Below are 16,149 nucleotides of genomic sequence, written 5' to 3'. Positions count from 1 at the left end.
AAATATATGAATAAACAATTAAACTACAACAGTTTACTTTTCCTCCACGACAATAATGTGGGAATTATTTTTATAACCTGATTTTTCTGGTTCAGCAACTCATTAAGGGCTAATTATTAATAATAGCTACTTTGATGAATCTCCGATTATGTTAAACAGGTACATGAATGGAACTTTCTACTGTACCGGCACAATCCAAAGTATTCATTATTTTCACATCGATATTTTCCTTCTTTTTGGTAGACCCTATTCATCATAATGTGTATCCATTCTGCGTGTGCGAGCATTAAAATGTTTTTTGTGCACTTTTCAACCGAACTTCTCGAATGTAAAGGTTGGAAGCCAAAATTGTGGGTTCTTAAAAGGAATTACGTCAAATGATAATGAAGAACTCATAATTTATTTTTCAGTTAGTGTTTCTTTGTGTGTGTGTCTATTGTTAGTGTCATTAGTGTTTACCTCCGTGTGTTTGTGCGTGTGTTTGTGAGTGTGTTTGTTTGTTTGTGCGAGTCACCGCTACCGGCCGTCCAAGGATAACCTGTACCACATCAACTATCGCCAGTCACCTGTTACCGTAGTGACATGCGTTACCTGTTCTGCTCTCTCACTAACACACTGGTTCTTGCATAACACACACACACTCGCACACTTTCTATCTTTCTCTCTGTCTCTCCCACTCTCATCGATGAGGATTAAACTTAATTACCTTGAAGTGGCTGTTGACATTTTGTGAATTATCTCTATAGCCTCATAGAATCAGCTGACTTGGATACTGCTAGTCTATTTCCAAGGTAAGTGAAACCACAAGATACCCAAGTCGTTTCAATGTTAGTTTTTTTTTTTTTTTCATAACTCTTACTTTTAGTTTGGTGTTCACGTTAAAATATCTTGTTTTTATTTCTAACCATAATTAACCATAACAATCATAATTAAATTTCAATAAAAGTTCTTGTCCTGATAAACAGTAGTGGAAAAGGGAAACAGTTTTGTCAGAAAACTAAACTAAACTACTATTCATCAAAGCGTATAATCTTTTACACCACTCTTAGACTCTGTCCAGTAAAGTGTAACTGAAGATTGCCAGTTCAAATTTGGAACTCCTTAGGAAAGTCATTTCAACATACAGTTTACTTGAACCTTGTTTAATAGTATCTAGCCGCCCGTAAAAAGTACATAACTGCAGTATATTGTACTTAAATTTTATCAATTTTAAAAGAGAACTTAATAACATGGCTCATTTAACCATTTCATTACACGTCATGTAGCAGTTAGAGGAAATGTAAACCATCCATAAATAATTAAATTATCTATGGTCCTACGACAGTTATAATTATATCCTCGTCGTAAATTCTGAGTCAGAAAGATTCTCACCAACAATACTCTAGAAACGAGGACAGTAGTTTGCTTTTGGACACTAATTTCCAGTGGTGCCGTTTATAAAAACAGCTTAAAAGTACTTACAAGTTCATCATAAAATAGTTGTGATCTATGATTGGCTGCCGCTCAAATTTGAGACAAACCTATGAACATCAGGCGTATTTGGGAGTACAAGTCAGACATGTTTATTTATTTTGCGAGACAAACAAACACGTTCACACAACTGCGAGTAAGTTCAAAGGGCAAGTGTTGCAATTTACAAACTAGTAAAACTTTTTCTCCTGCCGATATGTGCTACAAACAAGATGCTTTATTACCGGTACTGTGCTGTAATGGTTTATGCTTTGATATTGTGCTGGTATATGTTACAAACAAAAGGTTTTGATATTGTGCTGGTATGTTTGACAAACAAAATGCTTTATTATTGTGCTATAATGTTTTACAAACAAGAAGCTTTGATATCGTGCTGGTATGTGCTACAAACAAGAAGTTTTGATATTGTGCTGGTATGAGTTACAAACAAAATGCTTCATTATTGTGCTGTAATGTTTTAAAAACAAGATGCTTTGATATTGTGCTGGTATATGTTACAAACAAGAAGTTTTGATATTGTGCTGTTATGTGTTACAAACAAAATGCCTTATTATTGTGCTGTAATGTTTTAAAAACAAGATGCTTTGATATTGTGCTGGTATACATATGTTACAAACAGGAAGCTTTCATAGTCTGCTGGTATGTGTTACAAACAAGATGATTTAATATTGTGCTAGTATGAGTTACAAACAAAATGCTTCATTATTGTGCTGTAATGTTTTAAAAACAAGATGCTTTGACATTGTGCTGGTATATGTTACAAACAAGAAGTTTTGATATTGTGCTGGTATGTTTTACAAACAAAATGCCTTATTATTGTGCTGTAATGTTTTAAAAACAAGATGCTTTGATATTGTGCTGGTATATGCTACAAACAAGAAGTTTTGATATTGTGCTGTTATGTGTTACAAACAAAATGCCTTATTATTGTACTGTAATGTTTTAAAAACAAGATGCTTTGATATTGTGCTGGTATACATATGTTACAAACAGGAAGCTTTCATAGTCTGCTGGTATGTGTTACAAACAAGATGATTTAATATTGTGCTAGTATGAGTTACAAACTAGAAGCTTTGCTATTGTGTTGGTATGTGTTACAAACAAAATGCTTTATTATTGTGCTAGTATGTGTTACAATCAAGAACTTTTGATATTGTGCTGGTATGTGTCACAAACAAAATGCCTTATTATTGTACTGAATTTTTGTTAACAAGAAGTTTTGATATTGTGCTGGTATGTGTTACAAACAAAATGCTTTTTATTGTGCTGATATTTGTTAAAAATAAGAAGCTATGATATTGTGATGGTGTATGTTACCAATCAGACGTACGCGTAGCTTTCTAGAAGTGTTACATACACGGAGCGGTTACATTTGGCTTAAAGTGACTTGTATCCTCATAACAGCTGTTATGTTATGTGTTAGTTCTGTTACAAACAACCACGAAGCCCAAACAGCTGGAAGGTGTTACAGCTGATCTGTTGACGATGTGTATGTAAACAACGTCAGAATGTTTGGATTAAGACGGTAACCAGTGTTGTGGGACCGAGTGCATGTAGAACAGCGTAAGTCTTATCACTAAGTTAACTCTTTCTCCCATTTTTTTCGTTTTAAAATCTATTGCTTATATTTAGTGTTGTTCATTTCATTTCGTATTGATGAGTCGGTGGCTCAGTCGGTAGCGCCACGGATATCGAGCCCAAGGCGATGTCGTGGGTTCGGTACGGTACCTACTACAGTACTTCTTATCAGTAAGTTACAGTTTACCGGATTTTATCAGTCACCCTGGTACTGTACCGGCTCATCCCCTTGCTTTGCTGGATACGTTCCCTGCAAATGCCTCTGTAGCCCATGCGGGTGGTCAAATGTATAGTAAAAGAGACCAAATTCTTTAAAAATGTAAGACTCGACGATCGCTTATAAAATATTGTGATGGCTTCGTCAAACCTTCCACCTATAGTTAAGAATTATCACACCAGCCAAACGTGTTCAGCTTAGTATAATAAATCATTGGTACTATGTATTTGGTTCTATGTTTATACAAATTTGTACAGTATCAATATTTAAAAAAAATAACGCGACCTAATTCTCTTAAATAACTAACGATTTCCATCTTATCCTCAAAACTTGGTGGGAATTTGATAAACTGAGGTACTTGATTGCAGCTCCAGATTCCGACACAGGATGGAGTTCACCGTTCGCAGGATAGGACCTGAGAGTATAGCAGAGATTGACGACTGGGTCCAGCACAAGTTTCTTCCATCCATGCCGCTGATGTGTGCCTTCGGTGTAGATGTGTACGGAAAGACGGCCTCCCCGCACGGACCGACCCCTGGCAGTACCGTCGTCTACCTCCAGGCGGTGGACTCCCAGGGGACAGTCCTAGGCATTGCCATCCTGAAGGATTCCGTCAAGTTCGGTTCGAACGACAACAATTCTCCTGAGTGGAATAAGGTAATTGAGAACAGCTTTTCATGTGATTATTGCATTGTTTGGAATAATCTCAGTATATTAAGCATTTTAATCAACAAACTTCATATATTTTATACCTTTTATTCAATATTTCTTCAGTTGAGCATTTTAATTACCTTGTAGTTTTCCATGTTTTCTTCTATGCCATTACGACATATCTCTTGATAATTTATCTCAATTTGTTTGCATCAAATGGTGCAGCATTGTAGTTTTTAAACTTTGCGATAAATTCCGTCACTATAGTGAGACCTGCAGGTATACCTTGACATGTTATAAGATCGTTCCATAAATCCATAAAAACGAGTTTCTTACGACAACACTCAAATACGATGGCAAATGAGTCATCTACAGTTCTTTACAGTGATAGATCGTTTAATATGAGATCACACAGTATGTAAAAAATTACAAGCATAATCAGCTGTTTACGCTATAATACCACTTTCAGATAGTGGACTTCATGAACTTCGCCGAAGAAGACGCCAAACTCCACGATCTTCCAGGCAGAACCATAGAACTACTGGTGTTGTCAGTGGCCGAGGAGAGTCGGGGGAGAGGAGTGGCCAGAAGGCTCGTACTGGAGGCTGAGGACGTTGCTAAGGAGGCCAAGTTTGACTCTATCGTCGTCTGCTGCGCCAGCGAATTCGCGGCAAAAGCTGCTAGAAGCGCGGGGTGGCGGGAACACTACCGCCTGGCGTACAAAGACTATCCAAAACGGTCCGGGACAGGTGTCCAGCTAGTTCCTACCCCACCTCACAACCACTTCTACATTTATGTCAAGGATTTCAATCATAAAAGATAAATTTTCATAATTCTAAGTAAAATGATGAATAAAAAAGTCGAGAATTTATGGGTGAAGTTATTGAGCAACAGAAAAGTGTTTTCCAGAATATAGCTGTTCATCATGAGCGTGGACCAAAACTTTCTTTATAACAAACATGTGTAGACAAATTATGCAACTTAAGAAATTCCCGCATGTGTTAACGGCACTGTGTTCAACCTTCGATCAGCTGATTTATTTTTGTCATTTAAATATTTAGATCTTTTTTGTCATGTTAAGTCTTGCTTAGGGAAATCTAAACCGTGTATTTGAGTGTTGTTTTGTTATTGTTTCACAAAATGTATCATGGTTTCTATCTTAATTGTTGATTTGTTTCTCTTGTTATTGTTATTTATTCAGTCGTAGCCTTTATTTGTTGTTAATAATTTTAGTTTTATAGCTTACTTACTGACTGTACCTATTTACAAAATGGTGTTACCGTGGAAATAAATTGAATTGAACTGTATTGAACTTTCGCACCAACTAAAGATGGCCAGCTTAGAAGAATAAATCATCGGTACTATGTATTTGGTTCTATGTTTACATAAATTTGTACAGTATCAATATTTTTACAGATTGTCTTAAATAAGCAACGATTTCCATCTTATCCCCAAAACTTGGCAGAAATTTGATGAACTAAGGTACTTGATTGCATTTGTCTTTACTATATCATGTGAAACTGCACCTTGAGAGCCATATAACATAACTTTCCTGTCCTTAGCTCCACAATCCGACAAAGGATGGAGTTCACCGTTCGCAGGATAGGACCAGAGAGTATAGCTGAGATTGACGACTGGGTCCAGCACAAGTTTCTTCCATCCATGCCGCTGATGTGTGCCTTCGGTGTAGATGTGTACGGAAAAACGGCCTCCCCGCACGGACCGACCCCTGGCAGTACCATCGTCTACCTCCAGGCGGTTGACTCCCAGGGGACAGTCCTAGGTATTGCCATCCTGAAAGACTCCGTCACGTTCGATTTGAACGTCAACACTTCTCCTGAGTGGAATAAGGTAAGTGAGAGCAGTTTTTTTTTGTGATTAGTACAGTGTTTTTTTTATCTCAGTGCAATAAACACTAATTTTACAGCTATCATTTGTTTGTAGGCTTGTAGCTTTACCTGGTTTTCTTCTTTTATTTATTATTACGGCCATCAATATAGTGATCAGTTATATATTTTTGCAACAACAGGTACAGCATTGTAATTTTCAAACTTTGTGATAAATTCCGTTACCACAGTGAGAACTGTAGGTACAACACGTTATAGGTTCGACAACCATAAATCCATGAAAAACGAGTTTCTCGCGACAAAACTGAAATACTATAGCAAATGAGTCATCTACAGTTCTTTACAGTGATAAATCGTTTATGAGATCACACAGTATGTACAAAATTACTATCATAGTCAGCTGTTCACGCCATAATGACACTTTCAGATGGTGGACTTCTTGAACTTCGCCGAAGAAGACGCCAAACTCCACGATCTTCCAGGCAGAACCATAGAACTGCTGGTGTTGTCAGTGGCCAAGGAGTGCCGGGGGAAAGGAGTGTCAAAAAGGCTCGTACTGGAGGCTGAGGGCGTTGCTAAAGAGGCCAAGTTCAACAATATCGTCGTCTGCTGCTCCAGCGAGTTCGCGACAAAAGCTGCTAGAAGCGCGGGGTGGCGGGAGCACAACCACCTGGCGTACAAAGACTATCCAAAACGGTCCGGGACAGGTGTCCAGTTAGTTCCTATCCCACCTCACAACAATTTCTACATCTACGTCAAGGATTTAAATCATATTAGTTAATCTTTTCATGGTTCTAAGTAAAATTATAAAATCAAAAAGTTGAGAATTTATAGATGAAGTTATTGAGCAACAGAAAAGTGTTTTCCAGAATATAGCTGTTTAACATGAGGGTGGACTAAAACTTTCTTTATAACAAACATGTGTAGACAAATTATGCAACTTAAAAATTTATTGGGTTTCATTATCACATTTTATAATATTACTAGCTGACCCGGCGAACTTCGTATTGCCTAAGTTATAGGTTTCCCCTAAGACAGACCGATGGAAAGAAAGTACCGTTACGTTTAATTTTCAAGATGATCTCGTTCGCATCGCTCAATCACGTCCTGGTTGAAGTTCGTTCGCTACGCTCACTCACCTTTGGGTTGGAGCTCGTTCGCTACGCTCACTCACCTTTAGGTTGGAGCTCGTTCGCTGCGCTCACTTGCCTTCAGGTTAGCTCGTTCGCTACGCTCACTCGACTCCAGGTTGAAGTTCGTTCGCTACGCTCACTCACCTTTTGGTTGCAAATTAGCTGTTGTCATAAATGTAAAAGAAATAATAGTGCTGCACCCTGTTGGTAATCCTTGTAACTTTAATGCTATTTAACATCATAGAACAGAACCAACTTGTTTAATTGAAACAGCTGTTAAGATTCATTAATTCCATTTCTCATAAGGTTAACATAGGAAACTCCAGAGCCACTGGGGCGGAGCCCTTTTAAGAATTTCGAAACGGGAAATAGTTTACGTCCGATTCGCATACCTACAGAATTTACACACCAAATTTCATAATGATCGATGAAGTCGTTCCGGAGGAGTTTGCAGACAAACACTGTGAGTAAAGTATTAAGTAAAGTGACACGAGAATTTTATATATTAAGATAAACCAAATTTATCATTACGTTTTTCTCACACTGTGAGCTATTATGAATTTTGATATTGTGACTATATTATATTTTACAATAGGATGGATCCTCAGACTTGTTGGACTATCCTTATGAGTTTCTTTTTCTACTTCATAAGAACATTTTACGTCATCTGTAAGGGAACGCTACACACCCTAATGTTCTAACGTCGACTATTTGTCAGATAGGTCTTTTGTCAGATCATTATTTAATAGCCCACCAACCAATGGCGCCTAGGTTTGGATTATATCCCGTCCGGTGTTTTTCAAATTATTTAGTCACATGGCAAGATCACATGGCGGATTGACCAATCCCTCACATGACTAAGTCACTTTGATTGTGAACGTTTGTGATAAGGTGCAACACTCAAGGTCCAGTAGGAAGTGTTATCAGGCCAGTTCAGTGTTATATCAGTGACTGTGGCACTACTTTGGCTCAGTTCAATGTTGTGTTTACTCAAGAACGACGTACGAGTGGTGTTAAGGCGGCAGAAGTAAGTAAACATTGTTCATTCCAATAGTTATATTTCATAGCTTTCTTGTTATATTTTTATTTTATCTTGAAAAGTCGGATTATGATCATTGTTTGGAATACATTTTGTAGTGGTATAAAGTATGCATAATTTAGCATGCTATTCACATTAATTTGCAAAATCTTGCTAACTTACTCTCTTGAGCAGAACGGATACTGTACATTGAGTTGAGAGGAGATCACATTGGTCTAGTAATAACTTTATAATTGCATTTCATTTATCTTATCTGTACTAGGTAACTTACCTCAACATTTTGGTATTCATGCGACCATTCACTCAAGTTTTACGATTGAGGTGAAGCCGAAGTCTGAAGAGGGTTGAAAAGACACTTTTCGCCCGTTTGATGAACTTTATTTTCGTCATATTGCACCATTATTTGACCAAACTTTGTTACAACACTAAAATAGTTTTCATTTAAAGATAACCTCTCAAAACTACTTCTAGATTGTTTTCATTTTAATTTGCTAATGAATCAAGCAGCTGTTTAGTAAGTGATTCAATCGTTTCGATTGTGTTAGTGTACATTATACTATCGATATGTCGAACGATTTGCACTAAGGCAACAATTTACAGCAACCGATTAATTAATCGATACATACTTTCGATACTTAGAATTTTGTTTACAATTGAAATTTACAACTAAGTTGACAACAGCTGATGTTTTCTCCCTAGGGGCTAAAACTATTTTCCTTCCTTAGAGAGTAAAAATGCTACTTTAGGCCCGCAACGCATGCTTTAAAAACGGTATTTGCCGCAGTATGACGAAAAGGTTTTTATAGTCCACATATAGGCTATACGACTCTAGTAGTTTATAAATCACTTCTTACGTAAATAGTATGTCTCTTCTATACAGTACATTGAAAACTAAACCTTTGAATATTCCAATAGTCAATGATGAAACCCTTTAGGAACACCTTACGACTAATATCTTCTAGGATTGACCTTCATTACCATTCCCAGGTAAAGCAGTCTTTAACTATATGGTATGTTCTACAGATGGACTACAGCCTATTGAGGGCTACAACCCCCGAAGATAAGATGAGAGTGGACGAGTTTGTCCGGGAACACTTCCTCCCTGACATGCCACTGATCAGAGTGTTCGGCGTGGAGGATCTCCCGCCACCGCGCGAATCCACGCCCCCGCAGACAGAGACAGCCCAGCAGAAGGGAGACTTCTGTGTCATGGCTCAGAACAACCAGGGTGATATTGTTGGTGTCGCTATCAACAGAATCATCCCACCTTGTCGTCCATTGGCTTCGGACACCCTGGAAGATAAAAAGGTTAGTAAATTTACATTACAAGTGTACTAAGGGTGTTTTTACATCACGTAGGCGAATGTTGGGCGATGTTGTGCACCGAGCGGTAGCGAGTTGCATAATTCTCCTAAGTGATGTAAACAAGCTCTTGCGTAACATGTAACGTATACAAATAGCTATTAATTTACACCTTCAGAATGTGAAACAAATTTTTTACTCCACATCCCTCCCCCCCCCCTCCAAGAAGTTAAGAAAGTTATAGCCTAGTCTCCCCTCAGAGATTGAGAAAATCGGTAACCTCAAGACTAAACATGTAAAAACTGAGAGTAAGTAACATTGTAGTACGGTAACATCTTTACCTCTTTTCAGAACTGTTAGCTGTTTTTTGTGCATATTTGCATTACTAACTTTTTTAGAATGGCCCTTTTTGACATAAACTGTAGCAGAAGCGACATGATATTGCTTAAAACACAAGCAAATATCTGTTAAGACTGTAGGAGTAAGTAATAATAATACATCACTTAAACGATTATGGGCAAAAACTAGATAAAAGACTCCCAATTTAAATTTCTGACAACATATTCTATTTCATAATTATGTAACATAAATTATTATTTACTTATTTTTCCTAATTGTTGTTTTAGGACAAGTATAACTTTCGTCATAAACAGCAAAACAGTTTTGGCGGTCAAGTTCATTTGAAGAAATCAAAAATGCTGGAGGTAAGAGGTGTTTTAGAATTAAACCATAGACAAGCTTAGTTGTTTAACTTATATTTTTTAGTGTGACAAGAGATTTTAGAACATTTTTTCTCAAAACATAACAATATTATTTACGGTAGTTAATTTTTTTTTGTTCTTTCTGAGTTATTGACATTAATTTAAGTTTTGGAAAGAGAACAGTTAGTTTAAAGCCAAGTATCGCAACTTACGTCAAAGTTTATAACGTCAACCTTTTTATTTGTTAGTTGTGGAAATCAATTAACTAATCAATAAGAAAATGCCTCCAACTAAATCATTACAGTGAATCCAAGCTACATGTCGCTTTTCTATTGTCCAACTATAAAGCAGACAATGAATCTACTACAGGTATTCACTGATTTCTTTACTCTGAACTAAGTATGTATACACGTGATTGCCAATCGTGCAAGTGTTACAAACGTGGGATGTATTTTTGTGCCCTCACATCCTAAGATTATAGGTTCTAACCCGTTTTACACATTACTTCACGCTAGGCCTAGAGAGTCACAGAATTATCACTCGGATAAAATCAACTGGTGATTGGAGGGATTTAAAAACGAGACTTCGGTGACCCTAAGTCCATTGTTCAACTAAACCATCTACCATCATGATTTGTCATAATTTAGTCTAACAGAATATGTTGTTGAACTGGTTTGCCTGAAGTCTTATTGTTCTGTTTTCCCATGATTTTGCAGATGATAGAGTTCATGGACTGGGTGGAGGTGGAGGCGCGGCTAGACACGCTGCCACAGAAGACGATAGAGCTGCGAGTGTTGGCGGTCCACAGGGAGTGGCGACGACGAGGAGTCGCCCGCAGACTGGCGGAGGAGAGTGTCAGACAAGCCAGGGAGGCAGGTCACCAGGCGATCAGGACGTGTTGTACCAGCGAGTATACGGCGAGACTGGCTCGCTCTCTGGGTTGGAGACAGCATTACTGTCTGCGCTACCTGGACTACCCTGGTGATGTGCAGCTGACTCCTCACCAGACACATGAATATGTGTACTACTACGTCACCGAGCTGGACCAGGAGAAGGAATGGGAGATTGTGTTTATCGAGGATTACTATGCGTGAACGGTTGGCTTAGGCATTTTGTGAGTGTAACCATAGCCGCCTATTCCTAAACTGCAGCGTTGAAGTGTGGCAACGTCGCTCCGGCCGGCCTGTTGCTATGCCAATAACACTAATAACACACTTTCAGTAGGCCAGGGTTGCGGCGTTGCCACTTTTTTCTCCCCGCGGCCCTGTATTAGAGGAGGCAATGGGGTAACCCACAGAGGAAACCAAGTGTATACTAGTTCGATTCTGTGATGACAAAACATGGTCACTAACGAGAGAAAGGGAAATGAGTTGACCTGACGGAGCTTTTCTGATATGTATATTACTTAATTGATTAAGACCAACTGTTGTATCAGAGCTATAAAGTAACCTGTTACACAAATAGCTCTAAAGGAACTAAACTTTTTGGGTAAATTTTATTAGGGTACTACTTCTAGCAAGTACAAAACAAATTTGGTCGAAAATTCTTTATAACCGGTTCTATTTACTACTGGTACAGAGCAACTGTTCTATAGAGTCTAACTTTTATCTCTAGATATAATACAAGTACTAGCTCTAGAACAACGAGTTCAATGTACTGTTCTTTATTGAAATTACTAGCCACAAGCACTAGAGTAACAGGTACGAAGTACTGCATCTTTCAGTTAATGTTTTACCTACTACCATTGACTCTACTACTTTAAATAGTATTTTTATCGGCATACTATAGCTGTAAAGCAACTTGCAACTGTTTACATAATCACTAAAAATGTTTTTAATTGTAACTTTATTTTAAAGTAGTTATATTGTACATGGTCCTATTTTGTCTTTGTCGAGTGTAAATAATTGTAAATTTGTAAAGTTATGTAAATGTTTATATTTATTAACTGCCAAGTGTAAATAAGTATCAAATAAAATGTTTTATATTTCATCTACTGTATCTATCCATGTCATTTATTCCTAAAGATTTCCATATCAAAATATTTATTTTTTCACTGTCAAAAACACTGAATACCTACTGTGTTAAGTACTTACCCAATTAAATAAAGATATTTATAAATTTATTCCCATAGTTTAGGCTGTTAGTGTTGATGATACTGTAGTTTATTTGCAACCGTGAAATACTACAGTCTCCACAACTACTACCCAGGTGATGCATACATTTTATAACATTATTTTGATGAGAATATATTTTAAATGTTGACCACGAGATATTCAAATATTTTTTATTAGCTAATTAAATACGAGGAAAACGAAAACATCAAATTTTGCTAGAGATGTAAAAACATAATATGATCATATCAATGCTGTTTGGTTTCAATGTTTATTGTAATATCCGGATGAACCTATTTTTAGGATATTTTTTTCTAATAAAGACGCAAGAGATTAAAAATGGCCTCGGATATCTCTCAGCTCAGACATTGAACTGGTTTCGTACATTGTATTTTTCTGATTAATGTCTGGCATTATTTTCACGCCAAGATTGTAAAACGTATTATCAATGATGTTTTTGTTTGTTCTTAAGTTTTTTTGCCATAATTCCTTTTGCCGTATAGGCCTAATACATCAAATTTTACGATTTTATATTATTTTCTCGTGTATTACCATCACTAATCCGCGATTTGAATGAATGTTATCTGAAAAACCTGCATTACCCTGCATTTATATTTTTTATGATTATTCTATCTAGTCCAAACCATCGTCGAACAATATTCCAATCTTATTTCGGTGACAGCTTAGATAACGAAGGAAAATAAAAAATAAATAATAATATGTATAATTGTTATAGTGTTACAAGTTGAAAATCAATCCTTTTTACTTGGAAACTACGGATTTTCCTATAATTTGGGGGGTCTTATTGTTAGTTTTAATTGAACAAATCTTTATCCAATAAATACATAAAAATAGAATCAGCTTGTACATATTTTAGGCTAGTGCGAAATCTAATGAGTTTTTTTATGTCTAAAATATGTAAAAATATTAAATGTTAAAATGTGTTTTAAAATATCTTTGCTATCAGTAGACGAATAAATTAGCATTTTTATTTTGTAATTGTAAACAATTTAATATTAATGATATCTTTGTTTTTTTATTTAATTCAAACACGGGTAATTGCCAGAGATGAGAAATAGCCTAGGACTTAGGCCTTAACTAACCGCTATCGTTTTGACCTATTAACTGAAACCCAACTAAAAGGTTTACAAACTGGAGTTTTCTTTATTTTGCATAAACGTAGATTTTCCAAATGGTCTATGTATAATTTGGATGAACAAATCTATTGAATGGCAGCTAACCTTATTAATATGTTGGTTTAATTGACACGTCCTTATTATCTAATTATTTACATCCCATCTGAAATATTTATACTATTGTGGTGTATTAGAAAGAATTTTCGTAATTTGAATAATGTTATCCACAGCGTATCTAGTGCTTATGATTTAAATGTTGGACGGATTCCTCAGTGAGAGTGTGAGAGCTTGAGTGTTTATACACGAGTAATTTGTACCTTCCAATGTTTAATGATCACTTAACGCAGTCTCCACTCTACAACGGTAAACATTTAGTCAACACTCTGAGGTGGGATTCACTTAGCCGTAGAGAGTTTCAGGACTGTAGCTGTAATGGGATTTAGTGATTCAGAATAACTCGTTTAAGGATTAGAAAGCTTCTTATGGCACTTCAATTGTATATTTATTTGGAAAACAAATAAATAGCGAATTTATAATTTCACTTGGACATTATCATTACTTTTAGCCGAAATACCGATGTGATTTTGAGCTTAATATGAATGTAGGAGGAGTTTTAGGTAGAAGCACGATTACTAGAAAAATACCGGTATGGATCCGTAAACAAATGACGTTTTTGGCCCGAAAATAAACATTATTTAACATTGCTTAAATGGAACTGCCAAAACATATGTTCAATGCTATTAGTATTATTCAGTATTGGAATCGGGCCAACAACGTCATTTGTTTATGTTTATGATCCATACCGGTATTTTTCTAGTATTCGTGGGTAGAAAATCATCTGTGTGACTTCGTTGACGCCTTCATCATCCTGCCCAGCTGATTTCAACTGTTCCTTTTTCCAAGATCATTTGTTAAAAGTCCATTGGCCAAGAACATCTGGACTCGAAACCATCATAACGCTATTGGCCTTTTTCATGATTGACGTTGGGTAATAGTATATTTCATAACAAGAGTGGAAAATCAAAACCTATAGTATACATTACTTTTGCATACTAAACATACTTTTTGCGTAGTAAACAACTAGTGAATTCTCACAGGTGATAAATATATTACGGAAACAGGTTATTTCACAGTAGTGTAGGAAGTTTCTTTTTCTAAAAATTTTATGAAAATTATTTTTTGTAATATTTCCCAGGTGAATAATAATTGTGCGTTTATGAAAAAGTTTTGACAAACTCTGAACGCTTGGGATTGTAAAACAAAATTTATTCATATAAAATTACTTTTTATTCCATTATACAAAACTGTTACATGTGCCTGAAAATGTATCTATTACATTCCATCATCCCAGCAAAACAGGCATAAATGCATGGTGAAATAAAGTCCGTAGATTTTTTGTCCGTTTTTATTGTTTTTTATAAGCCTACGAAAGCTTGGTCACATGTTTCACTGTCACAAGTCAATGTAACGTAATATAAAGTTACTGTGCGGGGAGTTCAGTTGAGGCTCAACTTTTTCAATTAAATTAACCATCCCCCACTTTTTTTCGTTTCAGACTGTCAGATATAATATTAACAGAGCTATGATTATGCATGATGGTTCTCAATCATGAATACTCCATTGTGTACTACCGATACTTCTACAACAGAATCCTTTGTAGATGAATCGTACTTGGGCCTGAGTGTGTTTTGAAGTTTACTATTTCTTGTTAGTTTGTGAGTCATATTCAAGTAAAAATAAGCAGCATCGGTCCCCTTCGCAATGCAATAGTAGTGAAGACACAATACATTATAACATGCGATAAATATTATTAAAATACATTTTTATTTGTCTACAACCTACTTCAACGAAGCAATTTATGTAACCAATAATTTAACGTCTTCGAGTGCATCTAAACTCAATAGTTTCCAACTGCCTAAAACAATAAAGACTGTTTATATTTCAAGTTATTGTTCCAGATGTTGAGTTTACAAACTTTGAGGTTTCTGTTGTATTTAGAGTTGAGTTAGGATCGGTGTAGAATGCCCCTCATCGTTGTGGCTAACCCTTGCAGGGCTGGGGCTTATATCTTGCGGTGCTGCCATAATTTAATGTGCTTATAGCCTCTAGAGGGTAGTATAGGAAGGGAAGTTACTAACCATATCTACTATGTATGGCAACCAAACTATCTCTCGACTATAAGCTTTGTGTTCACTACTAGTAGTTATAGGTATAATTTTGTGTTAGTAACGTGTTGTTTATTCTATGTTTATTTGTGTTTTCTACGCCACTGTATTTTGTCAACGTCCATCGAGTATACAAACAATTTTCACAATCTATATATTAATTTGAAACTGTTTTTCTTTGTGACAGCTATTTTGAGAGAACGGCTGGGCGTGGAAACTCGGTAGAGGTGTCTAAAGAAAGGTCCTGGTCTGTAGATGAGCCATCAAAAGAGAAACATGAAGAATTCCCTCGGGGCTCTGCCCCAGTGGCCTTTAAATTCCCATCCCATGTTATTCTTATGGAGGAAAACGAGGTTTTTGTCACAGCTAATTTGAGAGAACGGCTGGGCGTAGAAACTTGGTAGGGGTGTCTAAAGAAAGGTATTGGTCTGTAGGTGAGCCCTCAAAAGAGAAACGAGGTAAATTCCCTTGGGGCTCTGCCCCAGAAGCCTTTAAAGTTGCCTCTTCAGATTTGTTTACATTACGACCATATGCATAATTACACTACTTTTTAATGAAACAGCTGTTAATATTTAAATTGTGATTTATTGAATTTGTCAAAATGAAGCACAGTATTTGCAATGGATTTTTCTGATTTTAAAATGGATTTTCTTCTGCATCGTGTCATGTTTTGCAATATAATGTTCTATTACCAAATCAGTGGAAAATCGTAATATCACAGTAACTCTTAAAATTATTTCTTTTGGAGTTAACTTATATCTATTGTATGGGTTGGTTTCTGCCTTTTTTACCACTTCTT

The 16,149-nt window shown here is 36.3% G+C and overlaps 3 protein-coding genes across 3 annotated transcripts; all 3 read left to right on the top strand.

Moving 5' to 3' along the window:
* Positions 1–690: 690 nt before the first annotated feature.
* Positions 691–4,739, top strand: LOC128995706 (uncharacterized). Its single transcript, XM_054420724.1, has 3 exons — positions 691–791; positions 3,634–3,922; positions 4,386–4,739. The coding sequence occupies exons 2-3, from the start codon at positions 3,653–3,655 to the stop codon at positions 4,737–4,739; spliced, it is 624 nt and encodes a 207-aa protein (XP_054276699.1). The 5' UTR covers positions 691–791; positions 3,634–3,652.
* A 696-nt stretch (positions 4,740–5,435) lies between these two features.
* LOC128995903 (uncharacterized) lies at positions 5,436–6,965 on the top strand. Its single transcript, XM_054420949.1, has 2 exons — positions 5,436–5,767; positions 6,191–6,965. Exons 1-2 carry the CDS (start codon positions 5,498–5,500, stop codon positions 6,542–6,544), a joined length of 624 nt encoding a protein of 207 aa, XP_054276924.1. The 5' UTR covers positions 5,436–5,497; the 3' UTR covers positions 6,545–6,965.
* A 466-nt stretch (positions 6,966–7,431) lies between these two features.
* LOC128994680 (uncharacterized) lies at positions 7,432–11,927 on the top strand. The gene is made up of 4 exons (XM_054419395.1): positions 7,432–7,923; positions 8,959–9,243; positions 9,864–9,941; positions 10,655–11,927. The coding sequence occupies exons 2-4, from the start codon at positions 8,959–8,961 to the stop codon at positions 11,030–11,032; spliced, it is 741 nt and encodes a 246-aa protein (XP_054275370.1). The 5' UTR covers positions 7,432–7,923; the 3' UTR covers positions 11,033–11,927.
* The last annotated feature ends 4,222 nt before the right edge of the window (positions 11,928–16,149 follow it).

This window comes from Macrosteles quadrilineatus, unplaced genomic scaffold (assembly GCF_028750875.1).
Source record: "Macrosteles quadrilineatus isolate MER2022 unplaced genomic scaffold, UCM_ALF_1.0 Scaffold_5__1_contigs__length_97177068, whole genome shotgun sequence".
In the NCBI taxonomy this organism is placed as follows: domain Eukaryota; kingdom Metazoa; phylum Arthropoda; class Insecta; order Hemiptera; family Cicadellidae; genus Macrosteles; species Macrosteles quadrilineatus.
This window is presented reverse-complemented; position numbering and strand designations above follow the sequence as displayed.